Genomic DNA, 14,778 nt, shown 5'->3' with positions numbered 1-14,778 from the left:
TCTAAATTCCATATATATGCGTTAGTATACTGTATTGGTCTTTATCTTCCTGGCTTACTTCACTCTGTATAATGGGCTCCAGTTTCATCCACCTCATTAGAACTGATTCAAATGAATTCTTTTTAATGGCTGAGTAATACTCCATGGTGTATATGTACCACAGTTTCCTTATCCATTCGTCTGCTGATGGGCATCTAGGTTGCTTCCATGTCCTGGCTATTATAAACAGTGCTGCGATGAACATTGGGGTTGTAATTTTAGATTATGTCTCAAAACTATCTTTAGATTATAATTATCTGTGACTTTTAATAAGAAATATTTAGGTGAAGTTTACCCTTTCATACTTTCTAAAAAGTTAAATTTGTCAGAATCATCTCTTTGAAAACCATATTGTATTCAGAATCAGGATATTAAAGGAAAAGGAAGGGAGGGAGGAAGGGATTGAGGGAAGGAAAGAAGCAGAGGTAGTGAGAAAGGGAAGGGAGGGAGGAGCGAAGAAGGAAGACAGAGATGGTTTGTTTTAAATGATAAAATTAGGTCAGGCCAAAATTGAGTTACTTTATTCCAAAGATTACTGCAAGACTTACAGAGATCCTTAAAGGAGTTATAAAAATCGAAGCAGAGCATCGAGTGCTTCTAACTGTAGAAAAATTGATAACATTTCAAAGTTCCTTTCATAAAAAAAGTCATCAGATCAATACATCACTGTGTCATTTCTAATAATAGTACCTAAACTTTAGCTCTGATACTGAAATGAATGATAAAAAAAAGAGAACTCAAAGGTACATACATATCCATGTGGGATCATAGATAATTTCTGTTTAAACGAGTACATTAACTAAAAATGCTCCAAGAAACCTAAGGCATATTTCTAGGAACACTGGGACAAAATAAAAGGATATGTAGAAGCTCCTCGAACTTGAGTAGTTTTGAGCTACTCATATTCTTTAATAGTAGAATGGAAGTGAGATGCCAAAAGCAAAAAAAAAAAAAAAAAAAAATTAGGGGCAGGAGATGAATTTAAAATAATCTTACATTTATCCTGGGGGTCTAGCCCAATGGATTAGAGCTTACTTGAGATGAAAAATATTAATTTATTCAATTCATTCATTTTATTCTGCTCAAAACTCTTCAGTACCACCCACCTGAGTTAGACTAAAAAGCAAAATCTTTACAGTGATCAAGCCCCCATTACTCTCTAGCCCTTCAAATTGTGCTTTAGACCTTTGTAAGCCTGTTCCCTGTGCTCAGAGAACTCTTCCAGCTGATATCTGTATTAATCATTCCCACAACCCGGCAAGTGTTCACTCAAGGGTGACCTTCTCAGTGAGGTCAGCCTTTATCACTATTTAAAAATAGAAACCATCCTTCATTCTTAGAACTCCTGACTCCTCTTTGTTGTATTTGTCCAGAAATCCATCACTGGCTACATTCTACACAATATAGGTATTCATGATATTACTTATTCATTATATATTCATCATATTTGTCTCAACTAGAATATAAACTCCATAAAAGCAGGGATATGTTGAATTTTGGGGTTTTTTTGTTGTTGGGGGGGGAGCTCTCTTTTGCTCACTGAATACAATCATTCTTTAGCCATATTCCAATACACATAGGCCCAACTCACCAATTTCTGGCACAAATTCTGGCCTTGGAATTCAGAGTTACCCATGGGCTCAGCCCAGAATCCATCTTCTTTCTGGCTGCCTGGTATACTTGAGCCTGGCCTGAGTCTTGGAGAATCATGTGCCTGTCTAACGCTGTCCTTCTCTAACCCCACCTTCTTTTCCCTTTCACCTCAGTTGGTTTCTGCCTTAGTTCTTGCGTAGCCACCCATTTCAAAGTTATGACTAAGACTCCTAAACTCCAGTCTTCCAGATTAGAAACTGGACAATTTGGCCACTGACAACGTTTTCTTCCTCATCTTTTCCACAGGGTCTCCAGGTGGTAAATAAGGCACAAAGCAAATTGGACAGATGGCCTGGAGTCACCTATTTTATTTAAGTACTCTCTTGGAAACTCTTCCAGACATGTTCTACCCACAGGATAAAATCCTACTGGACAGCCAATGCTGGCTGGACTCACGTGTGATTTGATAAGTCCTTTGGACTCTATAAGGACAGATAACCACACCACTAATCTTGTTATGCACAGGCTAAACTGAAATTAGTATTCCCTGTTCTGGACCCAATAGGCCTCGATTCCTTCTGTTCCATTGTGGCCCACCATCGTAGTTCCAAAATTCTAAAGCAGATTATGAAAGGAGATGTCAGACCCCGTATAAAGCTTAAATGAATTTCTTTTTATAGGTCACTGCTAAATCTATTTGGACTAGAAGAAAAAACAATGATTCATTCTCAGAGGTCCACATTGAAAAGTCTAGCACATTAGACATTTCCATGAATAATCAGTATTTATTAAAAAATATGAATAGAAAAAAAGTGGCAATGATCTACTTTAGATAAATGGGGCTAGAGAAAATACTGGGAAATCTACTAAAAAAGGAAATTTTTTTGAGTAGCAGCTATTACAGTATAACTGAAAGGTGTAAAAATTCCAAATTCTACTACTTCAGAAATCCTTCTTATTTAACTAAAACCCACCCCTGGGGGGAAAAAAATCCATGTTTTTCTTACAGCAATCATATCTGGGTAGAACTCTTGGGGTATCTATTTGAGTTGTTAAATAATTATATCTAAAGAAGGTGAGAAGTGTAGTCACTACAGTGAGGTGACATCTCATCTTACACTTCAGAGTAACTGAAGTGAATTAAGAAACAATTGAACAAAATAAACAAATGCGACCTAATTAAATTTAAAAGCTTTTGCACAGCAAAGGGAAACCATAAATAAGACAAAAAGACAACCCTCAGAATGGGAGAAAATATTTGCAACCAAGCATCTGAAAAAGGATTAATCTCCAAATATACAAGCAGCTAAATATATATAAAAAAAAACCCAATCCAAAAATGAGTGGAAGACCTAAATAGACATTTCTCCAAAGAAGACATACAGATGCCAACAAATCCATGAAAAAATGCTCAATATCACTAATTGTTAGAGAAATGCAAATCAAAACTACAATGATGTATCACCTCATATCTGCCAGACTGGTCATCATCAAAACATCTACAAACTATAGATGCTGCAGAGGATGTGGAAAAAGGGAAACCCTCCTGCACTGTTAGTGGGAATGTAAATTAATACAAATACTACTGAGAGCAGGATGGAGGTTCCTTCAATCACTAACAATAAAACTACCATGTGAGCCAGCAATCCCCACTACTGGGCACACACTCTGAGAAAACCATAATTCAAAAAGACACACGCAACCCAGTGCTCACTGCAGCACTGTTTATAAAAGCCAGACATAAAAGCAACCTAAATGTCCATCAACAGATGAACAGATAAAGAAGATGTGAAACAAATATACAATGAAATATTATTTAGCCATGAAAAGGAAAGAAACTGAGTCATTTATAGTGATGTGGATGGACCCAGAGTCTGTCAAACTGAGTTAAATAAGTCAAAAAGGGAAAAACAAACATTGTATATTAACTCGTATGCATGGAATATAGAAAGATGGTATAGATGAGCCTGTTTGCAAGCCAGGAATAGAGACACAGACATAGCAGCAGAGTCTGTCAAACTGAGTTAAATAAGTCAAAAGAGAAAAACAAACATTGTCTATTAACTCGTATGCATGGACTATAGAAAGATGGTATAGATGAGCCTGTTTGCAAGCCAGGAATAGAGACAAAGACATAGCAGCAGAGTCTGTCAAACTGAGTTAAATAAGTCAAAAGAGAAAAACAAACATTGTCTATTAAACTCGTATGCATGGACTATAGAAAGTTGGTATAGATGAGCCTGTTTGCAAGCCAGGAATAGAGACACAGACACAGAGAACAAATATGTGGACACAGGTGGGAAGGGGAAGAAGGTGAGACAAACAAGGAGAATATGACTGAGGTATATACACTACCACGTGTAAAATAGATAGCTAGTGGACAAGGCAATGCACCCCACTCCAGTACTCTTGCCTGGAAAATCCCAAGGACGGTGGAGCCTGGTGGGCTGCAGTCCATGGGGTTGCTAGGAATCGGACACAACTGAGCGACTTCGCTTTCCTGCATTGGAGAAGGAAATGGCAACCCACTCCAGTGTTCTTGCCTGAAGAATCCCAGGGATGGGGGAGTCTGGTGGGCTGCCGTCTATGGGGTCGCACAGAGTCGGACACAACTGAAGCGACTTAGCAGCAGCAGCAGGAAGCTGCTATATAGCACAGGGAGCTTAGCTCGGTGCTCTGAGATGACCTACAGGGGTGGGATGTAGGGGCTGAGAGGGATGTTCAAGGGAGGGGGGATGTATGTATACATATAGCTGATTCACTTCACTGTACAGCAAAAATTGCCACAACATTGTAAAGCAATAATACTCCAAATAAAAAAATTAAAATAAAAAAATGAGAGACCCAGCTAATATATCATAAAAAGAGTATGATGTGTATTAATAAATATTAACTAGAATTATAACAAAACCTTATTCAAACTTTTGCAAGAAAGGTCCTATATCTTTCTCATGTGCATATTACAGTGTTCATAGAATAATATACTATTTGTTTATACAATAAAATGTTAAATATAAAAAACAAAAAAAGAGACAGTATTGGCAAAGCATGTGCAAGGTTTTCATAATCCCAAGCAACTCTTGATACAGATTCAGTTCATTACTTTGCAGGAAATCTTAGAATAAAAAAATTTTAGGAATAAGATATATCAGCAATTTGCATACACCAATATGTGAGATTTTAAGAATAAAGTATGTTATTTAAATAAATTCTAACACATCCATAATATAACAGTCAATGAATATGAATATGTTCATATTCTTACTCATACACTTTACATGTTATAAATCATTTTTACCAAACTAGTAGGCCAATATGTAGTGAACAAGCCAATAAGTTCCATATGTAACAAAAGGAAATACCAAAAAAAAAAAAATCAATTACAGCTTTACAGCCACAATAAATCCCCTGAAAAGTTCTCAGGTATTTTATAAAGTGTTCTCACATTTTATAGCACAGGATGTTTTAGAACTGTGCAATTTATGGTGATGTGGAAATTACATATTAAATTTTTAAGTATTCTTGCCAAACATGAGTGACAATCATCTCAAACATGTTTTTATTTTAAATCTCAGAAGACATCTAAAAACACATTTATATTCATTGAATATTTTCTTGACATTTTTTAAGAATTCAGAAGTTCAAATACACATATGCATTCTCAAAACAATAGAATGTAATTCTAGAATCTTGGACTTGGTTAAGGACTGGAGACTTGAGTCTTAACTTCCTTTCTGCAGAGGCATTCCATCTAAATCATCTCTGACATGTTGCACATTTGATCACTGCACGGACATTTCCAGAAGCTGGGTGTTCCAGCACAGCCCAGTTATTTCTGAACAGCTCAGAACAGGGAAGGGAGAGGAGGGAGGAGAGGTCTCCTCCCATTTTATTTAACTTAAACCTCCCTCTTTGTCTTACTCTTCTATGCATTCAAATTCAGGCTTTAGAAAGAAAATTTTAGTCTCTCTTCCAAATAACAACCCTTCCAAAAATTCAAGGATATCTCTTATGACTTCCTAAGTCTTTCTCCAAATTAGCAGTCTTTACTTGGAATAATCCTCCTTTAAAAATCTTTTCAGACTTCTAACCTTTCTGCTCTTCCTCCTCTGGATTTGCATCCATTTGTCAATGCTGCACTCAAATGTGTACTAAACCAACCAACCAACCAGCTTCTAAGTTTTTTATGAGTTAATTATTCTGTCACCATATCACACTGTATGTTCATATTGAACGGGCTGCAGTTCAGACTGCCTTTCTCAACCTGTCTTTGTACACATTCCTGTACATATAAAGTACACTATAAATGTCTAGAAGAGGGCAACATGAAATTACTTAACATCTGGATACAAATAACAAAACCAAGTCCACGTAGGTTCTGTTCATGGATCAGCCTATAGAGACCTCTATAGATTCCTGAAGCTGATACTCACCAGCTTAGCCATCTAAATCAATTTTGGAATACCGGCAGTTGTCATAAACTTGGATATTACATTTTCCATCAAGCCATTACCAAGACAAATGAACATAAGGAAACCTCTGTCACAGCCCTAAAGACTTCTTCCTGGCTCAATCTTGATCTACTATGCAATAGTCTTTGGAAATTATTTTCACTCAGTTGCAATTTACCTACATTTCCATTTCCACACATCATTTACACAAATATCAGGATAAGATTTTATCTACTGCCTTGCTGAAATACAGACCCACTTTGCATCATTTTCCTATTCTGTCAATCTTAAATTTAGTTAAGGAATTTCCTTAGAATATCTTTCCTGCTGAGTCAATACTATTCATACCACAATTCACTGTGTTCTAGAAACTACACAAGATTTCCAAGAAAAAAAACAAAAAAATCTGATTAAGTTTCTAACTTAGTTACAATATCTAAAAATGTTTCTTCATGTCAACATTCTTAGTAAACTGGTACCATACTATAAGGGAAAACAGAACTCATCCTAAACAATTAATTCTTGGCCAGGAAGGTCAGTGCTAGTATAATTGAAAAGAGAAAATTGATGATAGCCAAGAAAACACCTCTTCAATCAAACTCATATCCAATAATCTTCACTGAGACCTTGCTTTAACAGAGCAGCATTGAAAAGGAAACATGGCCTCAAAAAATTTAATGGAAAAAAAACCTTTTGTAGCATAAAATGGGAACTTGAGCATAAACAATACTAGAAGTGTTCTTGGTGGTTAAGAATTAAGTTATTATCAGTTGCATGAACTTAAGTCACAGTTACTCCAAGCCTCAGGTTTTAAATTTGTCCAACAATAAATAATGACTGAAGGTAAAATAATCTCACATATGTAAGGTATTTTAAAAATATAAAGCACTATACAAATTTAAGGCATTATGAAATATATTTTATGTAGACTTTAATATTAACAAGCTTTAGCCATTTATCCACGAGCCAGTCTCTAAATATATTGCAAATAATCTATAAAACACACAATAATTGATGCTAGAACACAAAATATAGCAGTGTATAGTGGACTCTATATTACAGTTATTTTGCACAGAATTCCTTATTGTGCATAATGTTCAAATGATGTCTCAACAGAATGGCAGTATAAATTCTCCATTCTGAATTCATTTCATCTTGTGCCTGGACCATAGAAATCAGAGTTAATTTTACCTCAAATAAAACTGGGGAGAGGAAGGAGACAGGAGAGAGATTAAGAGGAAAAAGGGGGGCCGTGCCATGGAAAACTCAGGAACCCACTTGATCCCTACTCCGCAGGCTTTGAGCTTCAAGTGAACAGAGGGTTGGTGATCTTGGTATCTTCACTCCCAGCTCCTAATAGCATTAAAGTATTATGTTTTGTTAAAACATCACATAACTGAGTAAAGTTAATATTTAAAAGTGGTCTTTTTTAAATCAGCTGCCAAAGATATTCTCAAAATCATTCTCATAAATTCTATTAATTAAGCCACATTGACCCCATTTGACTTCTCAGAAAAGCAAAAGCCAAAATAGAAGGGAAAAAAAAAGTTATATAGTGAATGTAAGGTCATTTTTATTCTAGGAATTTTAATCAGGGGTTATTATTATAGCTAGGAGCTTAGAGTACATTTTTTTTTTCTCCCTTTAAAATAAAGTAGCAATGCTAGAAATGCTAGATTGCAAGCAGAAAAACTATCAGAAATGTTGACATAGCTTATTCCAGTTAACTAAAAGAGGGATAAGTATTCTTTAAAATTCTGGCAGATTCGGTCTCATCAAAACTTTCAAAAGCTACTAATCTCCAGATTTTGTGCTCTCAGGGTAAACAGTTTGATGTTTGAAACCAAACCTTAAATATTTCTTAAACTTTTTCTTTACTTTGATACATGTTTTCCAACTTACAGAAAAGTCTGCTCAAATGCTGTATTATAAATTATTGTATTAAATGCTGCACGTGCACTTTTTTTAAAATTCATGACCATAAACTAACCCGGCAAAGTCTCCCCAGAGTTTCAGAAATCATATGCATATAAACATTAAGGCGCTCTGAGGAGAGTAATTTGCGTTACATTAAGTATAACTGTTTTCCAAAGTCAGGTGAAGAGTTATTATCTGGGCACTGTGGTCTTAATTAAAACACAAATGACATAGAGGTTTCATCCGTGTTTAAGCAAGGGGAGGCATCTCACTATAATAAAATAGCATACCCAAAATAGGATGTCGGTAAAGAAAAGGTGAGTCTGGGGGCACCACTGCCAAGAAAGAAGAAAATCCACATAGTTAACGACTTAGCGACTGAACAACAAAAAACGCCTTTACACGCCCTGTTCAAAGAGTTAGAAAAAAGTCTCTAAAAATAAAGATGTATCAGCTGCCCTCCATAAAGCTCCAAGAGGAACCACAGCTTGGGAGATCTTTCTCTGCGGGGATGGAAACGGATTTGGGGAAACTTTTTCAAGTTTTTTAATTGGTTGAAAGTTTGCCTCTTAGAAAGACTTAGGAAATTAATTTGCAGGATGTTCAGTGAGAGCAAGTCGACCCAGAAACGCATGGAAGATGAAAACGCTCCGTTTTCTTTGGAGGGAGGGAGGCAGACGGTGGGTGAACCCGGGGAGCTAAAAGTGAACTTGCATCAAACTTAGACCCTCTCGCCCCAAAGCGCGCTCCCCAAGGCAAAGCAAGAAAGCGGTCCCTCTCCAGCAAGCGTAGGACGAAGGGACCAGAGAAGGGCCGCGGGCCCCGACAGAGCGTGTGACCGGGAGCCGCTGCCTCGACTGTACCTCTTTGCTGATGCGCCGGTGGCTGCCGCCGATGCTGCTGCGGCGGCGGCTCCGGGCGCTGCGCCTGGCCGCCCCCGAGGCCTCCGCTGAGCAGCAGGGCCAGGAGCACCCCGAAGGCTCGGGGCATTGCGGTAGCCTCCCGAGCGGATTCACTTTTCGGGAGCCGGAGTCGCTGCCGCCCGGTCTGCCGGCCCGGGCTAGTAAGCTGAGAGAGCAGCAGCTGCGGGCTAAAGGAAGGAGCCAGCCCCCACCCACCCGGGCCGGGGGTGGGGGGAGAAAGAAGACACTCCCCGGCCCGCCCCTTCCCGGGCCCTCGCCCCACCGACGTCCCCCAGGCCCTTAAAGGGTCCTCGGTCAGAGGCCTTTTCCTATAGCCGAGGTCCTTCACTGCGAGAAAAGACGGGCTTCATCTGTTAGCTGAACTTCCAGTGAAAGGAAGTCATTGATATGAGACCACTTTGGGATCCGTGAAATCCCTCCACGTGGAAAGCATTCGATTTTGTGGGAAATCAGCACAGATCTTTAGCGACGCTCAGAAGGTGGGACCTCGTGAGAAAGGCCTGGCAGAGCTGTGCCTGAGCACTGGGCATCCAGGTGATCCACGCTGGGACAAGGCTGTCCCAAAGGACAGAGGACCGCCGGGCTGCTAGGAGGCCGAGGGTGAGCTGGATGAGGCGATCAGGCCAGGAGACTTAGCGCTGGCCAGGCAGCAAGCGGGGAGCGGGGAGGGGATCGCAAACTAAAACAAGCCCCCTTTATCCACTGTGAGGTTTATGACGAATGTGAAGGTAAAAGGTAAGGTTTTCCATTCAGTCAGGTAACATGCATTCAAAGAGGATAAAAAGTCTTTTCGTTTCCCTTGAGACTCAAAATCTCTTGCTTCGAGTCCCCATTTCTTCCCTGTAACTCAGCAGAATTTCTGCACGGGTTTCTGCCACCCCGTGTGCAGATGACAGCTCCTTACTAGTTTTGTGTTTGTGTGTGTGTGTGTTTTCCATGGTCTGTGGCTCTCATAAGATTTGGAGCAGCTCCTTACTGGATTTTTATGAGACATCCAGGGTGTTCTTTGGCTGACCCAGTGCGGAGGGGCTACCGGCATCAGCGCGCACTGCGGACAGATGCCACCGGTGGGTAAGCCCCACACCGTAAACTGCTCCCCGCCCGCCCCACGCGGGTCTGTAAGGGCCACTGGACATTCATTTAGATAACAACCCTCACATTATATTTGAAGCCTAATTTAAGTCTATTTTGCACACAAGCATAAGTTTTTGCATCATTTTCCCCCCCTGGATGTATCTACTATATAAATTGAGGGAAGAATATATCTGTGTTTTTTAACCTTATCAAGATTTGTTTATTCCAGAAAATTCTCATAACTGAAAACAGCTCTGCTGGCGGTATTGACACCAATACAATATCTACACCCCATCTGTCACATTGACGATGACTCCGAGTAGGTTCAGGCTTCTGTGTCGTTTTGCCTGCTGGTTTTACCCAAGCATTTACACACTGAACTACATGTTGTCTTATACAGATAACTTTTTCCTCTTTATTTTATACTTGATTTTATATGTATTTTTTTGAATATTATGAAGTTAAGTGATAATATCTATGAATTTCCTGTCGATAAAATAAAGGAGGTATTGTTTCTAACAGGATTGATTGAGACCCCTTGGCCAAATGTGCTTTCCGGGTGGCGCTAGTGGTAAAGAATCAGCCTGCCAATGCAGGAGATATAAGAGACGAGGGTTTGATCCCTGGGTTGGGAAGATCCCCTGAAGGAGGGCATGACGGCCCACTCTAGTATTCCTGCCTGGAGAATCCCATGGAAGAGGAACCTGGAAGGCTACAGTCCATCATGTCACACAAAGTCAGACATGACTGAAGCCACTACGCGCCCATTGGCCAAATGGTGCCAAAGTGAATGGATATCCTTCACTGTTACCCATGTTTCCAAGTTTTATTAATATTCGTACTAGGAAACTAAAATCATTTATTCGTTATTGTAAAAGCAAAATGGAAAATGGCCCAAATCTTGAGAATAAGACTGATCTCATCTTTCAACTCGTTTGTCAACACAGGGATAAAAGAAATACAAAATGATTTAACCAAAATTAAGATTAAAAAGTATTATCAGAGCTATATATTTTTCAGATAAATCTAATTGAGATACAATTTACACAAAATAAATACATCCACTTGGTATGTTTAAAAATGTAAACACCCATTTGACTGAGTGGGTGTTACCTCATGTACTGAGACAAGTTTGTGATGCTATAACTGCTTAGGAGCAATTCTTAATTCTAAATTCCATTTATTAAGACTTTGCTTTTCCACTTAATTGTTTTTTTAATCTCATTTCAGAAATCTTCACTTACCCCAAATTTGTGATTATTCTTCTGTTTTTCCCTAGCAATTTTATAACCTTGGGTTTATGATTTAATGGTGTTTGCTGTAAAGGTCTTAGGTAAGGGCTTTTATTTTTTTTTCTTTAATGCAGATATGCATTCATTTTAGTACCATTTGTTGAGAGAATTATTATTTTCTCATCTGATTACCTTGGCCCTTTTTCCAGAAGTCAGTTGAAAATATGTGGGTCTACTTTTGGACTCTGTTTTCATGTATCCAAATATGTATATACATATATATGTATATAAATAAATTTGATAGTTTGCCAATATCATAGTCTGTATTACTATAGATTTACAGTAACCTCAAAGTTAAGTAATGTGAATCCTACAATTTTGTTTTACAGACAAAACTCTTTTTTCTATTCTAGGTCTTTTGCATTTCCATACAATTACTGCTGCTGCTGCTAAGTCACTTCAGTCGTGTCCGACTCTGTGTGACTCCATAGATGGTAGCCCACCAGGCTCCCCCGTCCCTGGGATTCTCCAGGCAAGAACTCTGGAGTGGGTTGCCGTTTCCTTCTCCAATGTGGGAAAGTGAAAAGTGAAAGTGAAGTCACTCAGTCATGTCTGACTCTTAGCGACCCCATGGACTGCAGCCTACCAGGCTCCTCCATTCATGGGCTTTTCCAGGCAGGAGTACTGGAGTGGGGTGCCATTGCGTTCTCCAATACAATTATTGGGTTGGTGCAAATATAGCGGTGACTTTGGACTCTAATTTTAAATCACTATCACTAGGCTGAAACACATCTTTATTAATTGTAGGAACCATTACAATCAACACATTTTTGCCAACGAGAAATGTTTATTTCTGTAGCATAAAAATCCATGTCTTGGGATTCAGTGAACTCATGGAAAGCATTTTCTGCCTCCTGCTGGTTGTGGAAGCATTTTCCCTGCAAAAAGTTGTTGAGATGCTTGAAGAAGTGGCAGTTGGTTGGCGAGAGGTCAGGTGAATTTGGTGGATGAGGCAAAACTTTGTAGCCTAATTCAATCAACTTCTGAAACACTGGTTGTCCTGTGCAGTCGGTCATTGTGGAGAAGAATTGGGCCCTTTCTGTTGACCAATGCTTGCTGGAGGTGTTGCAGTTTTTGGTGCTTCTCATCAATTTGCTGAGCATACTTCTCAGATGTAATGATTTTGCCAGGATTCAGAAAGCCATAGTGGATCAGACCAGCAGCAGACCACAAAACAGTGACCATGACCTTTCTTGGTACAAGTTTGGAAAGTCCTTTAGAGCTTCTTCTCAGTTCAACCACTGAACTGGTCATTGCCAGTAGTTGCATAAAATCTACTTTTTGTCATATGTCACAGTCCAATCAAGAAATGGGACATTGTTGTGTAGAATAAAAAATACTTCAAAATGATGATTTTTTTTTTTTTTTTTTTTGGTCAGCTCACGAGGCACCCACTTCCTGAACTTTTTCACTTTTCCAGTTTTCTCCAAATACCTAACCCCCACAGAATGGTCAGTGTTCAGTTCTTCGGCAACTTCTTCTAATGTAAGAGGATCAGCTTTGATGATAGCTCTCAATTGGTTGTTGTCCCCTTCTGATGGCTGGCCAGTACGCTCATCATTTCAAGGCTCTTGTCTTCTTTGCAAAACTTCTTCAACCACCACTGCACTGTACATTTGTTAACAGTTCCTGGGCCAAATGCGTTGTTGATGTTCCAAGTTGTCTCCACTGCTTTACAACCCATTTTGAGCTCTAATAAGAAAGTCATTTGAATTTTCTTTTTGTCTAACATCATTTCCATAGTCTAAAATAAATATAAAATACACAGCAAGTAATAAGGCATTAGCAAAAAATCATTAGGCAAGAAATTCACATTGTGTTTGAGCTGCGCTCACTCAGCCATGTCCAGCTCCTTGCGACCCCGTGGACTGAAGCCCACCAGACTCCTCTGTCCATGGGGATTCTCCAGGCAAGAATACTGGAGTAGGTTGCCATGCCCTCCTCCAGGGGATCTTTCCAACCAGGAATCAAACCCAGGTCTCCCACTTTGCAAGTGAATTCTTTACCATCTGGGCCACCAGGGAAGCCCAAGAATACTGGAGTAGGTAGCCTATTCCTTCTGAAGGGGAACTTGCTGACCCAGGAAGAGAACTGGGGTCTCAGGCATTGCAGGCGAGTTCTTTACCAGCTGAGCTACCAGGGAAGCCCATTTAATCTACTTCTATATCAAATGGCAAAGTTCAACAATGCAAAACCACAATTACTTTTGCACCAGCTTAATATTAACATCAGCTTTTCAATTTCTACCCCCCAAAAATAGTGTAGTAGGGAGTTTGATTGCAATTGGATTGAATATATAAGTAAATATGGGAGAAATTGATATTTTAGCAGTACCATGCCTTCCAATCCACAAAAATATGTTTCCATTTATTCACATTTTCATTATAAGTATATAATATAATAAGTATTTATAAGGAGTCCTTTGTAGTTTTCAATGTATATGTTTTAACATACTTTGTAAAATTTACCTCTTAATGTTTCATGATATTGGATAGTATCATAAACAGTATTTTAAAATTTAATTTTCATACTAATAGTAATACAAGTAATTTTGGTTATATATACATTGGATCTAGCAAAATTATTAAAATGTCTTCAAGTAGCTTATATGTAGGATGTGTTAGTATACCTCACGTACAAGATCATGCCATCTACAAATAAAAGCTATTTGACTTTTTCCTTTTCAGTTTATATGACTTTCATATTTTTCCCTTGCCATATTCCAGGAAATATGTGACCTCCAATAAAAAAGTTGAATAAAGTAGTGAGAGTGGACATTTTCACCTTATTTCTGATCAGAGGGGAAATCAGTCACTCATTCATCATTATAGTGATGGTTATTGGTTTTTAGGGCTTCCCTTGTGGCTCAGCTGGTAAAGAATCTGCCTGCAATGCAGGAGACCCAGGTTCGATCCCTGGGTTGGGAAGATCCCCTGCAGAAAGGAAAGGCTACCCACTCCAGTATTCTGGCCTGGAGAATTCCATAGAGCGTATAGTCCATGGGGTCACAAAGAGTTGGACACGACTGAGTGACTTTCATTTTCACTTTCTATTGGTTTTCAACATGTGCTTGTTCTAAAGTTGAGGAAGTTCCACTCTTCTGCTGGAAGTTTTTGGGTGACAAAAGTGTATCAAATTGGGACAATGCTTTTTCTTCATCTATTTAAATAAATTTTCATTTTCTCTATTTGGTTATTATCTCTCTACTTAGTGAATTACAGTAACTGAGTTTTCAGTGTTAATCAAACTCACAGTGCTGGCATAAAATCTCAATTTGTCATGGTAGATTATTTCTATTATCCCTAATTATAGATTATCCCTATTATATGTTGCTGATTTTGATTTACTAAATATTTCAGTAAGTATTTTTATGTCTATGTTCATGAGGGCTATTAGTTTATTGTAATTTTCTTGTAGAATTTATATCTAGTTTTGGTATCAGAGTAATGCTGGCCTTATATAATTAGTTGGAATATGGTCCTTCCTGAA

General features: G+C 38.7%; 1 protein-coding gene across 3 annotated transcripts in view; it reads right to left on the bottom strand.

Moving 5' to 3' along the window:
• The window catches only part of LAMA2 (laminin subunit alpha 2), a 693,967-nt gene extending 684,866 nt beyond the window's left edge, over window positions 1–9,101 (bottom strand). For 2 of the 3 annotated variants that reach the window (XM_043457137.1, XM_043457138.1), the window contains exon 1: window positions 8,864–9,101. In XM_043457137.1, coding sequence (XP_043313072.1) covers window positions 8,864–8,990 — 127 coding nt within the window. In that variant the 5' untranslated portion in view covers window positions 8,991–9,101. The remainder of the gene's footprint in view (window positions 1–8,863) is intronic. The other variant, XM_043457134.1, reaches the window with a different exon arrangement.
• Between the last annotated feature and the right edge of the window lie 5,677 nt (window positions 9,102–14,778).

The sequence above is a fragment of the Cervus canadensis genome, chromosome 33 (genome assembly GCF_019320065.1).
Source record: "Cervus canadensis isolate Bull #8, Minnesota chromosome 33, ASM1932006v1, whole genome shotgun sequence".
NCBI lineage: Eukaryota > Metazoa > Chordata > Mammalia > Artiodactyla > Cervidae > Cervus > Cervus canadensis.
The sequence above is the reverse complement of the archived record's forward strand: the minus strand, read 5'-3'. Positions and strand labels throughout refer to the sequence as shown.